This window comes from Mus musculus, chromosome 4 (genome assembly GCF_000001635.26).
Source record: "Mus musculus strain C57BL/6J chromosome 4, GRCm38.p6 C57BL/6J".
NCBI classification, from domain to species: Eukaryota; Metazoa; Chordata; class Mammalia; order Rodentia; family Muridae; genus Mus; species Mus musculus.
Window position 1 is genome coordinate 45,827,882 of NC_000070.6, and position 22,675 is coordinate 45,850,556.

Sequence of the window (22,675 nt, forward strand, 5' to 3'; positions counted from 1 at the left end):
TGCTAAATACTACTACTACTACACACACACACCCCAGGGCCTGGTTGCATGTATACAAGTGATGCTATGTAACCTTACCCACCAAGTTATCCCTGATTGGCGAATAAAGATGCCTATTGTCTATAACTGGGCAGAAGAAAGATGGGCAGTGAGTGATTGGTTTCCCCAGGCTTGGGGTCTGAGGAGAAACCACAAGGAGGAGAGGGGAGAAGGTGCAGAAAAGAGAGATGGCATGTGGTAGGCAAGTGAGTCATGAAAACATGGCCATGAGGCTGGGCAATTGGAGTTAAGAGCAGCTCAGATGAACATAGCAAGTTATAACTCGGGGTTATTGATACGGAAGTAGACATAATAACATGGTGGGTAGATATCTACCCAGCTCTAGTGCTGACTAAGGTTTATTAAAATATAAAAGTTGCATGTCTTTTATCTGGAAACCGAATGACCTAAGGTGGGATAGAAACCCCGATTTGAGATTAAATATCTACCACAACACACCTATGACATAGCTGGTAAAGTGTGTTTAAAGACAGGGTCTGGCTGTGGGGTATCCATACAGGCTACTAGGCAGTCTGCATACTTCATCCCTGACAACGGGGACTGTTGCTGGACACTGATGTGTGGCTAGGGGCATAGATGAAGAGAGAAGAACTTACCAAACCAGGCTTCCAAAGAGCCATCCCTACTGCTCCGTGTCCGCTCTTTTGTATATTTTTGGCTTATGTCTGGAGATGGAGAAAGCCTTTCCGTGCCTGGGAAGAGCTGCTGCAGACCTCTCAAGTGACATGCAGTTTCCTTTCTTAATTCAATTCCTGCCAAGTCTGCGGTCCTCTGAGGTGGGGAGGTCCTTGTCCCCGAAAGAAGCCCTTGTGGAGGTCACTTTATGTGGCGAGCAGAGCAGAGCCATTGAATATAGCCATGTGGCCATCCATTCAAGCTCTTACCTTACAATGGGCCACGTGGAGTAGAGCTGTCAGGGGCCTTGGGAGAACGGAGGTAAGGAGTGAGGAATGGAGAGGGGAATGCTGGGAAAGCTCTCCGCGTGTGCTCAGTACTGAGATTCCAGTAGTCTCAGACACCTCTGGCTTTATCTAGAACGGCCTCCCCACCTGCTCATACCTCTTGACCTTCTGATCTCATCTGTGACTCTTTCCAAAGAAAATAATCGCTCTGGGGATGGAGAGATGGCTCAGTGGCTAAGAGGACTGACTGCCCTTTCAGAGGACCCAGGAAATCTCCTCACATAGACATGTAGGTAGGCAAAACATCAATACACATAAAATAAAAATAAATAAGACATGGTTAGAAAAGAAGGGAGGGAGGGAAGAAGGGAGGGAGGGAGCGAGGGAGGAAGGAAGGAAGAGAGAAAAAGAAAAGAAATCGCTCCATTTGAAGATTTCATCTCTGAGTTGGCCACTGTATCAAAAACTTGGAAACATTCTAAGGCAGCAACGATTGAGTAAATTATGGTCCATCTGTCAATAGAGGTCTAGGTAGACATTAAAATGGGCAATGTGTAGGCTCGTGGAAATGCAAATATGTTTATAATGTATCGTTTATTGTGATGGTCCTTATGAAATATGTATGTCCATGTATGGCATATGCACATGTGAATATAGATGCAGCTGTGTGTGTGTGCATGCGTGTATGAGAGAGAGAGAAAGAGAGAGAGAGAGAGATCATTTAATGATGTGAAGGAAACAATGTTCATGTAACAAAGCAGGATTTGGGAACAGAAGTGATAGACTGTGCACTGCCTTTCAGGAACAATCTGTAACTCCATGCTTGGCTCTATCACTGTCCAAGCAGAGGACAGTCTGCTCCAAAGTGAGTGAGCTCCCTGTCAGTGGAAGAGTTCAAGGGCAAATCTTGGAGTTTATGGAAGGGATCAAAGTATTCGAGGTTGGAAGAGGTGATCGAAACATCCTTCAAACCGAACCATCATTCCTGAGGTCCAAAGTCTGACTGTGAGACCAGGACGAGCCAGACATGACAAATGTATACAGCACAGGATTTCTCTGCTTTTTATGCAGACACAGAGGGAGCAGGCGCTGAATGGTGTCACTATGAAATTCATGTGTGCTTAATGCAGGTTGGGATACACAATTCCACAGAGGCGCATTTACATATGATCTACATTCCTTTTAAATGGTAGGGAAAGCATTATGTATGCATAATGGCCCCGAGAATTAAAGCAAAGGGTTCATTTTCCAGCCCTGAGCCTGGGGCATCAAAGTCTGAGTGTGTCTGGGTGGGAAAACATACCAGGCTTTGAAGGAGATCAGCTCCAGCTCTTTTAGATTGCCCCAGTCCATAGCCCAGCAGAGCCGGTTATTTCTCTCAGTATGCCTCTCAGGGAGCCAACAAACACCGTGGGCCACACATGGGGCCCCATGGGATTATGGGAAACGATGGGGGTGAACTCTCCTCACAAGGAGGGGAACTGGGGCAGGTGGTGAGATGCTAGGTACCTAGGTAGTGATTAAGCAACAAGAATGGATGTGACTTTTTTGCCACACACAGGGCTTGGGCATAAACACAAGGAAAGAACCAATTAATGGCCCGAAGTGGATGCATGCACACTCGTTCATTCATCCCATGAATAGCAGGTGTTGCTATTCGGGAGGAGCACAAGCAAGGGAGGCCTCTCATGAATAGCCCAGCATCAGGCCCTCCTGGAAGGCCTCTCTGTGTTTTTAGACTCCCAGCGGACCACCTCAGAGCAGAGGAAGAGTCTTGTGAATGATGTGCGGGGGCTTTCAAGGGACATGATTGCTTTCAATGATGTATACAGTGAGCACAGCAAGATGCAGACTTCTGCAAAGATGTGCATTCAGATGCCGAGCAGCGGAACAAAAGAACCACACAGGATCCCTCTTCCCGCTGGAAAGCTGGATAAAGCAATGAGACGGGCACTGGACAGGACTGCATTAGGGCAAGGGGGCGCACAGTTTTCTCTCTGGGCATCTGTTCCAGGCCACGGTGCAGAGAGGTAGGTCAAGCAGATCCAAGAGGTCTGGCTGGACAGGACAGGAAGAGGTCAGCATTTAGAGCTGAGGTGATGGGACATTCAGAGAGCAAGGATGAGTGAGGGCAGAGGTATAAAGAAGGAAGCCCAAAATTCTCCAACCTCTGCCTGACTCTGTACTGTGCTCAATGCAGAGCAAGATCAGGACCTGGCACAGAGTGGCTGCTGGGGCAGAGAGCTGAGCAGTGACCCTGTGGCTCTTGTATTGATGAGAGGCTGGAGTCCAGCTCAGGTCAGAGTGGACTACCCCAGTCTCACAGTGACACTCCTTCTGGTGACACTCCTATCAGCTGCTCAGTATAACCCTGCTGAGGTGTGGGGTTGTGCACCAAGGCTCCTCTCCTCTGGGATTCCAAGTTGGAATTATTCCAGCCTCCCTTTGTTCTAGCCCTGAGGGTGGCAGCTGCTTCCTGCCCTTGCCTCCTCTGACTTACCTAGCTAACCATTTCTTCCATCAAATTCTCTTCGTTATCAGATAAAATCCCGAAGGACGCATTAACCGATACCGGAAGTGGTTCCGGGAAACAGCCCTCAAAGACACAATCAAACAGCCAAAGAGCTTCACTAGAAATAAGCGCCAATGATCACTTAAATTATTTATGAAAATAACAAGTGAGGGATGTATTTCTTAGCTGCCGGGCCAGCGTTGCTGAAAATGACGGATGCAGTTTAATTGTGAGGGCTGCATAATCACAACCTAAGCAGGATCCACAGCCTTGCTGATGTCCTGTGTCAAAGTCAGGACATGGGTTTGGAAACAGTGAGCACCTGAAACTAGATAGGGAGATATCAGTGTGGATTTCAAAGAAGCAGAGCCTCCCTTGCTAGAGGAAGCTTGCTTGGCGCGTCTCTACTGAAGACCCTGCAATAAAGTCTTGTAGGCAGTTGCCCGACAAGGATGCTTTGCTCCTGAGACTTACTTCCTGTGACCCTCAGAGTCTCAACAGGTGTTGGACATGCACAAACAGGGCAAATTTGGAATATGAAGTTGCATTTGTTGATCCACATGCCCTGATCAGAGATTCTGGACTCAGGATCAGACTCATGTAGCAGGAGGTGACACTGCAGTTAATTCTTGGCTAGGACCTAGAGGCATGATTACCTCAGTGTAGTAATATGGAGGTGCCAGAACTTCCTTAGTGTGTCGCAGAGGGAGCAATGAAAAGGCTTAGAGGGAGGTTAGAAGCAATCTGTTATAAGTGTGCCTGCCCACGCACTAAGTTTCCCCAGTGGGCTCAGGCGATGTTCCTGTCACCGTGACACTGAGAAAGTCACATGTGTCTGTGCCACTCCTGGGAATCAACCCAAAGACATCTAAGGCAGCACATTACAGAGACACCTGCAGGTCTGTCACAGCAGTCATAACAGTCAAGCTGCGGAATCAGCCTCAGTGCCCGGAACAGATAAACGGTTCAAGAAAATGTGGTATATATTCATAATGGGATTCTATTTAGCCATAAAGAGGGATAAAATTATATCATTTGTAGGAAAACAGATGGAACTGGAGTGCCCCACATTAAGCAAATGAGCCAGACTCAGACAAATAACGTATGCTTTCTCATATATGTGGGTCACATATAGAGGTGTGTGTGTGTGTGTGTATGTGTGTGTGTGTGTGTGTACATAAGCTTAAGCTTATGTAGGACATGAAAGTATACACTAGACTCCTTGGGAAAAGGAAGGGGACTCGTAGGAGGTGGCGAGGAGAAAGGGAGATTGGGGGGTGTGTGTGGTAAAAATGCATGATGTACTTGGATGAAAATATCTTTCTGAACCCATCACGATGAACAATGACTACACACACCAATAGCAAAATGAACCTTAAGGAAGCTGCACACTGATTTCTGTGGTCTGTACTGGTTTCAGACCACAGAATTCCCCCCACGTAAGTGTCTGCTCCTCTTCTTCACAGCCACACCAGCATTTGTGTGTGGCCATTTTGTTTTGCTTTGTTTTGTTTTAATTTTCTGACTGGGGTAAGATGAAATCTCAGAAAATCTCAAAGTAGTTTTAATGTGTGTTTTACTGGTGGCTAAGGGTGTTGAAGATTAAAAATACATGTCTCAGCCATTTGTATTTCATCTTTGGAGATCTTTCTCTTTCGTTTCATGCTCCATTGTTAAATTCGGTTGTCTCTTTTCCCCACGGTTAGGGTTTTGAGTTCTGTGCATGCTACCAGAGGAGAAAAGTCATTGCCAACCTTGCTCAGCTGTGAATCCTTCATTAACAACCATCCCTGTAAGACATGCCCACTGGTGCAGTAGTGGCCTGAGCATCAGGACTGTAACCAACCACTTCCTGCTCGGTTAAGCTGCACTCAAGATGAGACCGATACCTGGAGCTGTTATTAGGGCTAGAACATGTGGTTAGACGGGTCATTGTCCCTGGGGAAAACCTATTGCTATTCCTCTGCTCTGTGGACATCTTATTAAACCCACTCCTAATGAATTACTAGTATACCCATAGATTAGTGTATCTCTCAACCTTCATCAGAGAAACTTCTTTCTTCAGTAGATGTCAGTTAACCCAGAAATTCACAGCTGGTCAAGTCCCAGAGAGTAAGAGACTTAGGAATACTTAGCCCCGAACCAGCCTTCTATATCACACTTCCTCCTTCCAAGGCTTAGGCATCATTGAGGAAGGCGGGGCAGAAAGGTTGGAAGGCCCAGAGGTGATCAATGACACAGGATGGCAGCTGCATATGTAAACCTGCTGCAGTTGAGACAGCAGAAGCAAAACCAGTGCAAGCTCAAGGCAGACAAAACCCCAGCAGGAGGTGGGAGGCTGAGGGGAAGTCCCTCCTCCTGGGGAGGAGCTATTGCAATTGATAGCTGCTTGGAGAGGGAGAGCCAGTTTTTATTTACGTGAGGGGTCCCGGATAGGTTGATCATTCTCCAGTGAGTATACACATCCAAGAGTATATGGGCAGCACAAACGGAAGTTGTTGGGGGTTTTTGTTTTGTTTTGTTTTTAATGAAGTCGCAGCACTGGGAGGGTAAGGAAGGAGGGAAGGAGATGGATGTAGATTTGAGGGTGGGGATGGGGGGGATGAATATGATCAAAATAAATTCTATAAAATTTCCAAGGAATTTATAGAAAATAAATAAATAACAATTTAAAAAGACAAAAGAAAAAGAAAGAGAAGTCTCAGGACTGTAGAGATGACCCAGTGGTTAAGAGCGCTGACTGCTCAATCATGAGGCCCTGAGCCCAGATGCCAAGACCCAGACTGTAGCCAGGCCTGACCTTGGGTGTGTTTATAACCCCAGTGCAGATGGAGAGGACAGGAGGACTGTTGTCATTTATAGGCTGCCTGGCTGACAAAGGGAAGCTCTAGGTTTGTCAAGAGAACCTGCCTCAAAGGAGCAATGGAGAGAGACACTCAACATTTTCCTCTGGCCTCCACACATGGACACATATGGATACATATACTTGCACATGCTCACGCACATACATTCACACATGTACACACACATACATGTGTGCACACACTCACATATGCACATGTACACACATACACGCATGAGCTCACAAACCTACAAACACACACCTGCACACATGTACATGTGCACACACACACAGAGGTATATATACCTACACATGCTTGCACACACACACACACACAGGAGTATGCACATATGCACATACACACCTGCACACACACACATGTGCTCACAAAGACATGAACACACATGTGCATACTCAACGTGCATGCGCGCACGCACATACACACACACACACACACACACACACACACACACACACACACACAGAAAGCCTTTTTTAAAAATTTGGCTCCCCTTTGTTATCCATATATGACAATAGGAGATTCTGCCATGAGGGTGACTTCTTAAATACCAGCCCAGTCGGCCAGGTTCCTAGAATAGCAGAGCCAAGTGAGCCTTTAACGACCAGATACTCCACAAGATGCAGCAGAATGAGTGGGTGTCTCTGATGACTGCATGACTGTGTTGTCAACCTGACTACATCCAGAAGGCCTGGGAGACGGGCCTCTGGGCATACTTGTGAGGGGTTATCTTGATTCCATTGGTGGGAAGATCTATTGCAGTTGTGGTGGGACTGTCTCCTGGGTAGGGGAACCAGAGTGTGTGTGTGTGGTATATAAAATGGAGAAAGTAGGCATGCACACAGTCATAGTTTTCTGTTTCCTCACTATGGATGCAAGGTTACCAGCTGCCTCCTACAGGTCCTGCTTCCCTGACTTCCCAACAAGGAAGGGATGTCATCTCCAACTGTGGGCCAAAGCAGGCTTCTCTGAGCAACCTTTGCAGGGCTCTTTATCCCAGTAACAGAATGGGACCTCAGAGAATATCTCCGTGACCCATGGCGAGCTACAGCACTGGCTAGTTGTGCTGGTTAGTGATGGACTGTAGAGCTTTTAATTGTACAAACGCTGTTTTCTGTCTTATAGAAACATGATGGTTTCGCTATGGAAAACGAAAGCTTTTAATATCTTCATTCTTACTAGTACAGAAGCATCAGATTAGCACCTTTTTGGACTGTATTGTATTAGAATGTTTGATTTTAAAAATTGCTATTTGAATTGTTGATTTGAGTTTCATTTAAAAAAAGTTAAATAAGCCAGGTTTGGTGGTGTTCTAGGCCAGCCTGATCTACATTTTTTCTTCTTTTTTTTTTTTTTTTTTTATTTTTATTAGTAACAGGGAGGAGATGTAGCCTCCCCTTCCCCAGCCTTAATGGTTCCACTGTTTACACCTGGATGGAGCTTGCCAGCTCAATCGTTCTGCCACGCCCACTGCTGGAACCTGCCGCTTTGCTCTTCGGAGCCGTACACGTGGTCGCCCTGCTATTGGACTCCAGGATTAATTGGTGGGAATCGGGTCCCTCCCCCTTCCTTTATAACGGAGTGCCGGAATAGTAAAAATTGAACCTTGAGCAGATACCTTTGTCTTGGTTCCTTCCTTATCTCACGCAGCCTAGCCCCTCTTCTCTTCCAGGTTTCCAAAATGCCTTTCCAGGCTAGAACCCAGGCTGTGACCTGCTGGCCGGACATGTTGATATTCCTCCGCATTTTTGGATGACAGGCAGGAAACAGGGAGAAGGGGGTAATGACTGGCTCCGTAGTACAAGGCCAGTTGGCTTTTTTAGGGTGGGAGGCTGTGAAGGGCTTGTCCTTCCAACAGTACGGACTCCAACCTCTCTCCCCCCTATTAATTAAGTGTAAAAAGGCCACACTTAACTGAGGTGATCAAATGATCACCTCAAGGCTAGTCAACATAGTGAGACCCTGTCCAAAAAAAAAAAGAAAAAAAAAAGAAAGAAAAAGAAAAATCAACAATTTTTGAAATGACTGAAGTGTATTTCTGCATTTTATATCACACATCTATGCAAAGCAGTGTTCTTAGCACTGATGATTATAAAATCAAAATATCAACGGCTGAAATGCAGATCGATTGTGAAAGATGATGAAGCAGGAGTCGGCACTCTGCAGCACGAGACACACAGACAGGGTAAATTCTGTGTGGAAAAATGAACAAGCACGTCTGTGGTATGTAAATCTGCTTTAATCCTTAATAAAAGTTAGAGCCTGCCAAAGGATGGCTTTAAAGGAAATTTCTGATTCATTATCAGTAAATGTTCGATTTGTATACCTGTTTACTGATATAGAAATTTCTTTGGGAAAAGGCATTGTGAGGAGAGAGTTGAAGCCCTACTCTACAAAATGGAAGAAGCTCACATCTGATGTCCCAAAGTGGATTTGAATCAGTGCCGTGAAGAGCCTGGCTCTCCCACCCATTCAGTCTTCAGACTTAACCTTGATGTGGCATCTCTGTTTGAAATGATGCGTGCTGCCCTCAGGGGCTCTGGGGAGATGCTTTCTGTGTCTCTCCTCTGACCATTCTCCATAGTGAGCCACAGCCCGGGAGGGCTGATAGCACCCACATTCCCTGGTTCAGATCACAGGTGTTATTAGACGCATTCTCACGACCGGCCAGGAAGAACACCACAGACCAGAATCTTCTGCGGCAAGGCTTTATTGTTACATCTTCAGGAGCAGAGTGCAAGAAGCAAGAGAGCAAGAAGCAAGAGCGCAAGAAGCAAGAGAGAGAGAAAAGCAAGAGAGAGAGAAAAGCAAGCAAGAGAGAGAGAAAACGAAACCCCGTCCCTCTTAAGGAGCATTCTCCTTCGCCTCGGACGTGTCACTCCCTGATTGGCTGCAGCCCATCGGCCGAGTTGACGTCACGGGGAAGGCAGAGCACAAGTAGTCATAAGATACCCTTGGCACATGCGCAGATTATTTGTTTACCACTTAGAACACAGGATGTCAGCGCCATCTTGTAACGGCGAATGTGGGGGCGGCTCCCAACATCTCCCCCTTTTTCTTTTAATAAGAGCAAATAGGCCACCCATATTAATGAGAGTGGAGATAGAGGTCAAATCCCCAGTGTGTAGGTAAAGGAGCCATGTACAGGATTAGCTCTTAGGCTTACAGGCTTTTACCCAGAGCAACCCTGACCTGCTCCCGTGTCGTTTTGCCTGGGGGAAGGGAACTAGGACACTGAACCTTCATGAAAGATGACATGTCTCCCTAGAATAGGCTCATATATGCCGCAGAGCCTTTCCATTGCAGTGCTTAGCCTTGCAACTCTCTCGGGCTGCTGAAGCACACTCACTCTATCCCGTGCAATGAGACTAGCCTCGTGGGATATAAGAGCTGAGTGGCCAGCGACCTATTGCCTAAGCATAGATAACCATATATCAGGGGGAGCTCCATGTTCTAGTCCTGCAAGCGCCTGGGCAATAACCACCTTGTCTCTCCTAGTTTAGGCCTTAAGCTTACAGACCAATCAAAGAAGCAACACTAATCCACAGCAAAGTGTATCTCCAAATAATATTAATCCCACCCATTTTTTAAAGAAAGAAAATGCTGAGGAGATCCAATTGGGTAATCCTTTGGTCAGGGACAGGTCCAAGCGCGTGGAGTTGACCTGAAGTCTCAATTCCCGAAGGATCTGTTCAAATTCAGCCATCCAATTCTGTAACATATACTGAAAAAGACTTTTTGACAAATTAGCTGCCCTAGTAAATTTAACATACTGAATGGAAATAACACACAATCCCGGAAACTTTTGTTCACATCCCAGCTGAGTTATTTGTCATAATACATCTAGTTGTATCTGGACAAGATCTATGAGTTGATTAACCAGCATGAGACCTCTCTGTATCTTGACATTAGCTGAGGCCTGTTCATCTATGACTGTAGTCACTGAGGCTGACAAAGTGTTAATGGTGTCAGTCATCTGGACCTGTCCAGACAGAGCCAAGGCTGTCTGAATTAAGGCCAAACCCAGTTCCTAGTTAGTGGTAAAAAAGCAGGAGAATACTTGAGCATTATACATCACCGTCATTGGGAGTGGAAATGTCGACATTATCCCCCAACGCTGCTCTCTCTTTATTATTGACGCCCTGGACATCACCAAGACGAGGGACATTAGTATTCCCTTGGTCAGTCTGGATTTTTCGGGTGAGTCTTTCTGGTACCCAAAATGGGTTGTCTTCATTCTGTGGGAAAACACAGATAGCTCCCCTGGATCTTATCAAGATAGGATCCGGGCCATACCATTTATTATCAAGGACATTTTTCCATTTAACCATCTCATTGGGCCTATCTGGCTCTGAACAATGACGTTCAGCCGCAGTATGGCCATGAGCATCAATATTTAAAAAATTGAGTGTAAAGAGTGCCATAGACACCGACACTCTTGGTGCTCGGGGTACAGTCTCCTCAAAAGTTCCCCTCTTCTGTTTTATAAGATAGGCTTTGAGGGTGCGATGCGCACGCTCAACAATACCCTGTCCTTGAGGGTTGTATGGAAGTCCAGTCAGGTGGGTTACGTCCATCTGACGGCAGAACTGTTGGAATTTTTGAGACGTATAAGCTGGTCCATTATCAGTCTTAAGGAGTCTGGGTTTCCCCCAAGCACTCCATGCCTCAAGGCAATGTTGAATCACATGTGAGGCTTTTTCTCCGGTTAACGGAGAGGCAAACATGATGCCAGAACATGTGTCAATGGACACATGGAGATATTGAAGTTTTCCAAAGGAAGAAACATGTGTAACATCCATTTGCCAGACCTGTAGAGGTCGAATACCGCGTGGGTTAATTCCCACATGAGGAACTGGCAAGAACTCACAGCAGCTTTGACATTGAGTAACAATGTCACGGGCTTCTTTTCTTGTCAAGGAGAAGCGACTGCGTAATGTTTCAGCCGTCACATGAAAATTGTTATGAAAATTTCCCGCAGCCTCTACCGGGGATGATAGGGCAGCAGCCACCACTTTAGTGGCCTTATCTGCCAAATCATTTCCCAGAGCCATGGGGCCAGGTAGGCCTGAGTGGGCTCTAACATGAGTAATATAAACAGGAGATCTTCTAGATAACAAAACTAATTGTATCTGCTGAAAAATATTGGCAACTCTACTGGAAGGCTTAATCACTCCAGCCACTTCTAAAAGATTTACTGCATTTACCACATAACAGGAATCTGACACAATATTAAGGGGTTCTAAAAAGGTTTTTAAAACTTCTAAGACCACTAAACATTCTACCACTTGAGGTGAATTTTCATTATATTGTTTGGATACCACTTTACCATTAGCCACATAGGCACCTATGCCAGTTTTTGATCCATCAGTATATACCACAATCCCATTTTTAAGTGGGTTTCTTACTGTTATTTGTGGAAACACAACAGATTGATTTTGGGCAAACTGTAAGATTGGATGTTTTGGATAATGGTTATCTATTTTTCCTGAAAAGGAGGTAACTAAAACTGCCCAATCATTAGATGCGGCTGCCAAGGTTTGAACCTGTGCAGCGGTATAAGGTACAATTAAAAGATATGGACTTTGCCCAAAGTGGGTGATTGCTGCTTTTAGGCCTTTAAGGGCAAGCTGTGCAATTGCATCAGGATACCAATCTATTATTTTAGCTGGGGATACGTTTGGATGGATCCACAACAATGGCCCATTCTGCCACAAAACTGCAGTTGGCAATTGTGCTGTCTTAAAGACACACAAACTGAAAGGCTGCGAATCCTCAATACGTTGTAATTGTGCATTCTGTAAGGCCTTTTCCACTTTTTGTAAGGCCTGGTTAGCAGCTAGAGTAAGAGTCCTAGGGGAGGAGATATGAGGATCTCCTTCTAAAATACTAAACAAAGGCCTTAACTCAGCGGAAGGAATCTTTAAAAAAGGTCTAAGCCAATTAATATCTCCCAACAGCTTTTGAAAATCATTTAAGGTATGGAGGTGATCTCTTCTTATCTAAACATGTAAATATTGATTTCTCTCAAAGGAGGAAATATGCGTGACATCCATCTGTCAGACCTGTAATGGCCTGACGCCACGAGGGTTTACCCCTACGTGAGTAGATAAAATTTGACAACAATCTAAAGGCATTATTAAGTAATCAGAATCACTTTCAGTAGAACCAATCCCTCTGGCAGCTCAAGGAATACCAGAAGAAGAAAAAACAGCCATGTAGGCTTGGCAAAATTATTATTAGTTGAGCTATTCTGTCCCTTTGTGATATAGAAAAGACAACTTGAGGACAAGAACAGAGAACCTGAAGTTCCCCTTTACAATTCTGATCTACAACTCCAGGGTAGACAATAAGACCTTGTAGGCTGCAAGAGCCTGCCTCTGTCATTATTGTCCAGTGGCTTCACCTGCTCGGGAGAGCGCCTTCCAGGCCCTAATAGCCTTTTCATTTGATTCAGAACTACTAAAAACTGGCTCCTTGAGCTCATCTAGTGATGAGTATAGGCTCCTTCTCTTAGAAGCCTCCGCTGATTGATCTTTTTTCTTTTCTTTTTCCTTCTCCTTCCTTCTAATCTCTCCCCAGGTATTCTTACCTGACCTAAACTTTTCCTCAGGTTCAAGACCCTTGGAAAGGCCTGTATACTTATTTTGTGAACCATATTTTCTCTTTGCTCCTACTCTCTCTCCCCGCTTTACTTCTGATAGATTGTCCTGAATTTCATCTAGAATTTTTAGCCCTGCCTTAATCACTTGATAACATGTGAAAAGGAACAAAAGGGCTTCTAACACTAGAGAAAGTTTAAGGCCAAGCATACCTCGTAAAGCCATTTTCCACTTTACTTCTGATAGACTGTCCTGAATTTCGTTAGAAAGTTCAAGGCCAGGCGTACCTTGTAAAGCTATTCCCCACTTTACTTCTGATAGACTGTCTTGAATTTCGTTAGAAAGTTCAAGGCCAGGCGTACCTCGTAAAGCTATACTTACTGGTATCCACCGTTCCCCAGCTGAAAAGTTCTGAATTCATACAGTTGAATCCTTCTTAACAGTCTGCTTTACGGGAACCTTTATTACCGCGACCCGCAGTTCTGGTTCTGGAATGAGGGATCTTCCTTGCGCCAGTCCCGAGTTTTTTCTCGTCCCGGAATTCGGCACCAATTGTTATTAGACGCGTTCTCACGACCGGCCAGGAAGAACACCACAGACCAGAATCTTCTGCGGCAAGGCTTTATTGTTACATCTTCAGGAGCAGAGTGCAAGAAGCAAGAGAGCAAGAAGCAAGAGCGCAAGAAGCAAGAGAGAGAGAAAAGCAAGAGAGAGAGAAAAGCAAGCAAGAGAGAGAGAAAACGAAACCCCGTCCCTCTTAAGGAGCATTCTCCTTCGCCTCGGACGTGTCACTCCCTGATTGGCTGCAGCCCATCGGCCGAGTTGACGTCACGGGGAAGGCAGAGCACAAGTAGTCATAAGATACCCTTGGCACATGCGCAGATTATTTGTTTACCACTTAGAACACAGGATGTCAGCGCCATCTTGTAACGGCGAATGTGGGGGCGGCTCCCAACACACAGGGCCTCCACTCTCAAGCGACCTCCGGGGTTCCTGAGTAGACAGACACCCTTGACCCCCGGCAGGTCTCGTCTTGACCCTGACACACAGAGTTCAGCTGTTATGGGACAGGAGACACAGGGCCAAGCAGAAGCCCCAGAACTTCCCCTCAATGAAGGAACCATTGCTACTTTCCTCAGTGATCTATGGAAGAGAAGCCACGTTGGCAGCAGGATGCATCTTCTCAGAAGGTAGTCTGCCTCCTGTGAGGAAAGTGTTGCCTCCTTTGAGCAGGCCTTAGCCCTTCTTTCAAAGTCAGCGCCATTCGTGTGTGAGGAGCTGGATGCCCTCCTGGCCAGGTCGGTGGAGGAGTTGGATGCTTTCCTTATTGTTGAGGCACCATTGTATGAGGGTCTCAGCTCACCTCACTACAGCACACAGCACACTGCCATTCATTCATTTGCTCTTTATCCAGCAAACTTTCTGGGGGCTCCTGCTGCATGCTGAGCCTGTCCTGGACACAGTGTTGCACATACACACACACACAGACACACAGACACACACAGACACACACATTGTGTGCTCAAGAAGGTGGCCTGGGGGAGGCAAGGCATCAGCATTTTTTTTTTTTTTTTTGGTTTTTCGAGACAGGGTTTCTCTGTGCAGTTTTGGCTGTCCTGAAACTCACTCTGTAGACCAGGCTAGCCTCGAACTCAGAAATCCACTTGTCTCTGTCTCCCCAAGTGCTGGGATTAAAGGCATTCACCACCACTGCCCGGCCAAAGCATCAATATTACTTTTATATTTGTCTGTTTGGAGACAGAGTCCCTTTATGTCACGCTGGCTGGGACACTGTGTCGTTTAGGTGAGCTTTGAACTCACAGAGATTCCCCTATCTCTGTCTTCTGAGTGCTAGGGTTAAGAGTATGCACCACCATGCCTGGCTTTTTTTTTTTTTTTCTTCAAGAAATTTGTTGTTGTTGTTTCATTTTATTTATTTTAAATTATTTTTATGTACATGAGTATTTTGCCTACATATATGCATGTGTAATGCATATGTGACTGATGCCCTCAGAGGTCAAAGGAGAGTTGGATCCTCTGGAACTGAAGTTATGGATGGCTGTGACAACATGTATGTAGTTGCTGGGACCTGAACTTAGGCCCTCTGCTAGAGCAGCAAACGCTCTTAACTGGTGAGCCAGCTCTGCAGCCCCACCCGTGAGTATTAAAACAGAAAAGTATTGGGGAGAAGAGAAGCTAACTCCTCAAGTGACTCTAACTGTCAGAAACTGTTTCCTGGTGGGAGGAGGGGCCTGGGAGGGGGAGTTAAGCAGGAATCCAGTAGTGGGAATCCCAATAGTGGGTGTTGAAAGCAGAGTCAGGAGGCCTGGGGACCACAGGGAGCAAGGCATAGCCTAGTGCAGGGGAGAGGGTGGAGGAGGAGATGGAGAGAGGACTGGCAGGTCACAGGGATCGGTTATCTCTGAGTACTGCCTTGGTGCTAAGACACCCACACTGTACAAGGGGGGAAGGGGCAGGGCTTTAAGGAAAGCTCTGATCCACACAGAAACAAAATTCTTTATGTCCCATTATTGGAGCAAGAGCCCTGACCTATATCCAGTGGCGTGTTTAGTAAACAGTATCCTGTGTGGAAGCTATAGCTCATCCTTCCAGGCAGGTCTTGGCTACACTTTGCCTGTTGGGAGAATTGTTAGTCTTATACATGGAAAAGCCTGGAATCCGGCCAGGCTAATCATCTCTGAAAAGGTGGCACGTAAATTTAACTCTGTCTTACTGGCCAGGTGGTGGTGGTGCACACCTTTAATTCCAGCACTTGGGAGGCAGAGGCAGGTGGATTTCTGAGTTCGAGGACAGCCTGGTCTACAGAGTGAGTTCCAGGACAGCCAGGGCTACACAGAGAAACCCTATCTTAAAACAAAAACAAAAACAAACAAACAAACAAACAAAAAACAACCCTCTGTCTTATAGCATTACAAAGCTTATGCATCGGTATTCCCCAAAATATTATTGTCTGCACATCAGCATTGGGCAGAAAGAGCTCTTCATCCCGCAGATCCACCCGGTCACCTCTGAGAACACTTTACCACACACTACTACTTGAGAGAGAAAGTGTTCCCCACTACCCGAGTGAACTTCTACCTCCGACTGCCTGACACTGGACACACCATACACTGCCAATGGAGACACCCAGCAGCTTCCTATGTGCACCTGGCATTAGAGAAGAGGTCTGTGTGACCGTGGTGGCAGATACTATTATTTTAATGTCTAGGTAACAGAAGACCCATTTTTAAAAATGCCAAATTATTCTCTGTCCTAGACACAGCTTATGGTCATTGGCCAGAAGGGCCTCAGTAGAGGAATTGTCTAGATTGGATTGGCCTGTGGGTATGTCTAGCAGGGTTAACCATCTTGATTACTAACTGATGTAGGAGACTCCAGCCCACTGTGGGCAGCACCATCCCTAGGCAAGTGGTCCTGGGTTATATAAGAAAGCTAACTGAGCGTGAGCCAGTGAGCAGTGTGGCAGCTTGAGTACCTGTCCTCCATTCCCTCGGTGATGAGCTGTAGCAGAGAAGCTGAAATAAGCCGTTTCCTCGCCTCCGTTGCTATTGGACAGAGTGTTTGAGAGTGAAACTAGAAGGTGCATATTTACCTTTCCTCCTCCTAAGCTTTGCTGGGTTTCTACAGTTTCTGCAGTCAGCACCTTGGAAAGCGCCACCATGTGGACAAAGCCAGAATGACTGTTTCTCATTGGCTCAATGCTAGTTTCCGGTGATGAAGAGCCAGAGTTGAACAGGAGAGATGCTCAGAGCTGTGAGTCTTCCATCAGTAACGAGGCGAGTGTGGAGGCCAGCGACACCTTCAGAACGAGCAGCTGTAGACAGAAGAGCGCTCAGATCCAACCGCCGATGCCTCCCTCAGCTGCAGCCCAGGGCAGGGAGGGACTTATACCCGGTTGCTTAGTTTTCCCGAGAATAATTATAATTTATAAACAAGCAGGTAGCTTTGTCCTACAGTTCTGCAGCTGGGGAACGTAGGAGCATGTTGCCAGCTTCTTCTGTACTTCTAGAGAGGGCCCACTGTGTTCCAGCTCATGGCCAAAGGCAGAAGGGGACCTGCGTTGCGGACACACGGCCGGCGGGGTGGGGTGGGGGGTGGTGGAGGGGGAGGAGTGGGGGAGCGCGGCTTGCTTTGCTTTCTTGTCTCCAGTTGTTGAGTTGGAGACTCATGGAGCCCATGCTGTCCTAGATCTTACTATGCAGCCAAAGATGATCTTAAACTCCCAATCCCCCGCCACCTCTACCTTCCAGGTGTTAAGGTTTATAGACCTGAGGCCAGGTGCATGCTGGGTAAGCTCTCTACCAACTGAGTTACATCCCCCAGCCAGAGAACATTTGTAATAGCCAGCTATGGCAGGAACTAACCCAGTCCTGCATAGTGAAAACTCACTCGAGAAAGGTATTAATTGGCTCTTCCTCCCATCCACCCTCCACACTCACCCCTACAACAGTGACAGAGTTCACTGAGTTTTGTACAGACTGAGCAAGACTCCACCCGTAGAAGCCACATGGCTCTTAAGGTAGAACAGGGTTGAAGACCTGGTTTCTGATTATCCCAGCCCAGGTCTCATATTCTGTCCCTGCATGCCTTTAGTTTAAGTGACTCTCATTCTTGATATTATAAAAGTATCCTTCAAATGAATTCTGGTCCTACCATCTCAATGGCTTCTTGAGACCCGAGCCTTCTCAGAACAGCCTGAAAAGATCATCTCCTTCCAGATCAAAGGTCATGGAATGCCCAGCTGTGAGGTTTGGTTTTATTTATTTATTTGGTTCCCAGGTCTATTTGCGAACACAGAAGAAATGGAAGCCAACTATAAATTCTTTCTTTCTTTCTTCTAAGATTTATTTATTTATTTTATATATGTGAGTATACTGTCGATGTTGTTGTCTTTAGACACACCAGGAAAGGGCATCAGATTCCATTACGGATGGTTGTGAGACACCATGTGGTTGCTGGGAATTGAACTCAGGACCTCTGGAAAAGCAATCGGTGCTTCTAACCGCTGAGTCATCTCTCCAGCCCTATAAATTCTTTCCCAAAGAGAGAAAAGCATTTCTCAGTTAAGGATCACACCCAACCCCAGAAAGCATTTAGTGTCACACAGGGATAAAACCATACTAGGTGTCCCAGACGGCAGAGTTCTTTGTTCCTTTACTTAATAATTAAGTCATATTTCTATAGAAGGAGTGGAGGTAGTCCAGTGACAAATTCCTGACCCTCAGAAAGCAAGTGCAGCCATTGTGACACACTGTTCAGTTTCTTTCTGTGGCTTCACCCACAGAAACACAGGGACCAAAGACAGTGACGTCTCTACTAGGTTCTAGTACATTCCACCATTGCTGTCCTTGCTCTGCCCATGTGCAGCCCCCCTCCACAGAGGTCTCGGGTTGAGGGTCATAGGGCTCTTCTCTATACAGGGCTCTGGCTTCTTGTTACTTGTTTTGTTTTATAAATCAGTGACCTTACAAACTCAGAGAGACCTTTCGTGTATTCCAAAGCTGGAAGAAGAGTCAGTGTACGTTGACTAGATGAAATAATATTCACAAAGGCACCCATAGGCTGGCATCCTGGAGAGACATCAGCTGTGGGAGAGACATCAGCTGTGGGAGAGACATCAGCTGTGGGAGAGACATCAGCTGTGGGAGAGACATCAGCTGTGGGAGTACCTTAGACACTTATCAACTTCTAGGTTTAGATTCAACATGGAATCTTCAGGGAAGGCAAGAAAATCTAAGGGGGCATGGACAGAGGGGCCACAGGGGGCACATGGCAGCCCCTCAGATATGAAGGGGCTCACACATGAAACTCCCCTGAACTTACTCACCTGGGAACAAATGCTTGGGGTTTTCTGCATTAGGTGGTTAGGTGGCTGCCTTCCCATCATGCCCTGGGCCAGTGACAATTCAACAATGACCTTTTCTTATGGGTGTGAGGAGAATGGTCACAGTCATCTAAAAGTGGAACACATTCACTTGCAGTCTGGCCAGGAGCCAGGAGGACCTACAGTAAGCACCTCCAGAAGAGATAGCATCTAAATGCTTAGCAATGAGCTGGGCACCGGCACTAGAGAGCTGCCAATCCATTGAAGCAACCGCCGTTCCCAGGAGGAGCTTCCTGTGCCTCTCTGACTGCAGGGACCCAGGAGAGAGCTGAGTTGCACTGGGGCCTCCTGTATTCCTTTCTACCTTCCTTTTAAGTCCATCTTGACACCCAGCATTTGTGGAAACTCATCAGTATCCCAAACACTGTACTTATTCAGATCTGATCAGGGGTCTGAACCGCTGTGATCCATCAGGAGTGCCGGGACTCGATCGCCAGTATCTGTGGTGTGACTGGATGCTCAGCTGGCTGGGATTCACTGTCAGGCAACTCTACTAAACACCTGCAGTGTCCTTGCTCACTTTAGCCTCAAATGTCCATAACCCAGGTGCAGCGCACTCATCTTCAGATGGGATGCAGGAGACTGACGGCTTACCGAGTTACGAGGCTGCTGCTGCTTCTGCTTCTTCTGCTTCTTCTGCTTCTTCTGCTTCTTCTTCTTCTTCTTCTTCTTCTTCTTCTTCTTCTTCTTCTTCTTCTTCTTCTTCTTCTTCTTCTTCTCCTTCTCCTTCTCCTCCTCCTCCTCCTCCTCCTCCTCCTCCTCCTCCTCCTCCTCTTCCGCCCCTCCTTCCCCCTCCCTCGCCCTCTTCCTCTTCTCCATTTTATTTATATGAGTACACTGTAGCTGTTTCCAGACACACCAGAAGAGGGCACCAGATCCCTTTACAGATGGTTGTGAGTCACCATGTGGTGGCTGAGAATCGAACTCAGGACCTTTGGAAGAACAGTCAATGCTCTTCATCACTGAGCCAGCTCTCCAGCCCCCTAGGCTTCTTAATGGTGGAGCTGACTCTCAAGATTTCAAACCACAGCACCCATCAGGGTTCCACACATCCAGAAGACTCACCTGTGTGACAGGAGATGAATTTTGCTCAAGCCAAGATGGCATTGCAGGAGTGAGTGGGGCTGTTTCGGGCAGTGGTGGAAAGATCAAGTGGGTGATACCATTGTCTAGGATATCAATGTCCGCACCTGTTCCAAGCCTCCCTCCCACCATAGCTGATTAGACTCTCTGGGTAGGCTCTAAGCTCAGGTACCAAAGCATGGACTCCTAGCATTTAGGACATGACCATCTTTGGAGACAGGGCCATTAAGGAAGTCATTAGGCTAACTTGAAACCTTATTCTTAAAATAGGGGACTTGGGACTTCAGGTGCCAACAAAGTCCTCTGTCCTCTAGGAAGTATTAGAAAGGGTCAGGTGAGCTCTGTGACAAGTCAGCCCATGTGTCATTGACGGCTTACAAGTAAGTCAGCTTTAGTTTTTTGCCTGTGGGCTAGACTGTGAGGGGACAGCATGTAAGGGCCAATGCTCTAAGCATGGTGACTCAAGGTCTTGTGTTCCCCAGTTCTTGTGATTCCCCTCCCGTGGGAAAGAGGAAGTGGTGGGCTCTCTCAGTCCTTAAGCACACTGTGCAGAGGGGGCACCCAGCACTCCTGCACCTGTCCCACAGGAATCCTTGTTGGGCAGTTGCTCTCAGATGCCAGGGTGGCTGGAGTCTGGCCTTGATGAGGAAGAGTTACCAAGTAGTAGCCTTACTCTCCGCGCAGAGAATGTGAAGCTCATGGATGAGCCGCTAGCAGGCTCTGTCATGTATCTCTGTCACGATCTCAAACCTGTCTCCCCTCATTTCTCCAAACAAGAGGCTGGCTGCCAGTGTCCAAGGAGAACCTCTAAGCCAGCCGTCCTGGTTTACGGCTTGGAGACCTAGTTTATTACCTGTAATAATTTTTTATAGCTAGCCAAAGGCACACAGCTGCCAGGCAAAGCCGGCAGACAGCTGGGGGTGGGTGGTCCTGGGACCACAGCTGGGGCGGGGGTGAGGAGTGGGGGGTTGCTGTGTGAAAGGAATAGCAGCAAGGCCAAGGGGGAGGCAGCAGAAGAGAGGAGCCTCCGCTTGTGGATTGAGAATCAGAGGAGCCAAAAGTGTTGTGAAACCAGGAAGAGGGCTGCTGCCTGATTTCACTCCCAAGTAAATGTTTCACTGGGTATTTGCCTTTTCTCAGAGTCTGGGTCTACAGATCAAACTGGGGAGAATAGGAGCTCATGGGAAGCCGTCATAAACAAGCTTCCGAGGAACGGAGCAGCCCCAGGACCGCAGCATCCACAGTACCGCGCACAGTCGTCCTTCAGCAAGATGCTTGCTGCCAGCACAAGGTGAGCGGCAGAGACTGAGCAGAGATGGGTCACTCCTCACGGCTCTTTTGATGTTAGAGATTAACAGACTGGGAGAAAGACACGGACTGGCTAATCTGCAGGCAGGCGGACATGAAAAGGCAGAACTATGGTAGATTTCCTCCGTGTCAGTCAGAGCCACGGTGAGTGGGCAGAGCCCAGGTCAGAGGATCCTGACCGAATCCTGACTGCAGTCTTCTGACATGGTTTCTTCATCTGTTACTCTGGTGTAAAACTCCCCATCCTTCCTCGCCCTTTTTAATTGATATTTTATAATTGTCCGCATTTATGGAGTACACTTTGATGTCTTCATATGTGTAGGAAACACTGATCTGACCTCAAATATTTACCATTTCCTTGTGGCAAGACAGCCCTTCCCCTCCCCCGTCTGCTATGTAGCCAATTGTTAATTCTAGTCACCCTGCTGGGCCACAAAACAGCAGCACAGCAGTGGCCCCTTTTCCTCATAGCTGTAACTTTGTATGGTGGCCAGCCTCTCTCACCAGCCTCCTCCTTCTCCCTCCTCTCTTGTCCCAGCCTGCCCTTGTGTCAGCCTTTTCTGGTGGCCCTAGATGAGTGATGTCATGCATTGCTTATCTTCCTGCAATGCCCTCTGGGCTCATCTATGTTGACAGGATTTCCTTCTTTATTTGAGTTTATTTAAGTTATGGATGTAACTTATTCTCTTTGCCCTGAAGTTGGACCTGGTGGTAGACACCATGTTTCAGCTGTTGTGAATATTAAGCATGAATGCATCTACCGCTTTGAAAACACTACTTTCATTTCCTTGGTCGATGTCTCCACTAGTGGAAATGTTGAATTGAGAGGAAGTTGGATTTTTAGTTTTTTGAAGACTCTCCATGCCTTCTCCCATGATGGTCAGGCTGATTTACCCCCAGTGCGTGCAACTGTCCTCTTTTCTCCGCCCTCAGCAGCATCTGCCTTCTTGCTGAGAATAGCCTTTCTGACAGGAGAGGGTGAGCCCACAAACTTGAGAGCATCAAAGGAGAACTGGGATGGGAAGGATGGAGGATCAGGGAAGTTCTAGTCCTGCCCAGATGGTAGGAACTGAGACTCGCACTCTGACCTGAGAACTTGGGGAATCAAGAGCAGAAAACAGGCCCACTGCCTTCTGGAGTCCCAGGATCTGGTCAGAATGCTAAGAGATCCCAAAGTAGACAGGAGAGAAGGGAGCCATGGAGACAAAGAAGGCATGATGGGAGTTATCTAGAGGATAGGTAAATGGAGAGGGCTGAGCATCTCTGGAGGGTGTGGGAAGGGAATGGTGTGCTGTAGAGTCCAAGAGAGCCTGCCCCTCTCTCTCCAGTGGGCTCTGTGGCTGGGGGAGAGCAGGAGAGGCTGAGGTGACAGGGCCTGATGCCATCAGATGTGGGTTTCTAGAAAGGTGGCTCTGGTCCACATGGCGGATGGGTCAGAGATG

At 47.0% G+C, this 22,675-nt stretch overlaps 1 protein-coding gene across 7 annotated transcripts in view; it reads left to right on the plus strand.

Annotated features, from left to right (window-relative positions):
* Stra6l (STRA6-like) overlaps positions 1-22,675 on the plus strand; it is a 62,718-nt gene that overhangs the window by 3,589 nt on the left and 36,454 nt on the right. For 2 of the 7 annotated variants that reach the window (XM_006538310.4, NM_028788.4), the window contains one exon: positions 21,066-21,216. In XM_006538310.4, the coding sequence (XP_006538373.1) occupies positions 21,106-21,216 (111 nt within the window). In that variant the 5' untranslated portion in view covers positions 21,066-21,105. Of the gene's footprint in view, positions 1-20,780; positions 20,846-20,934; positions 21,378-22,675 lie in introns of those variants that run through there. The other 5 variants (XM_006538313.2, XM_006538315.2, XM_006538312.2 and 2 more) reach the window with 4 other exon arrangements.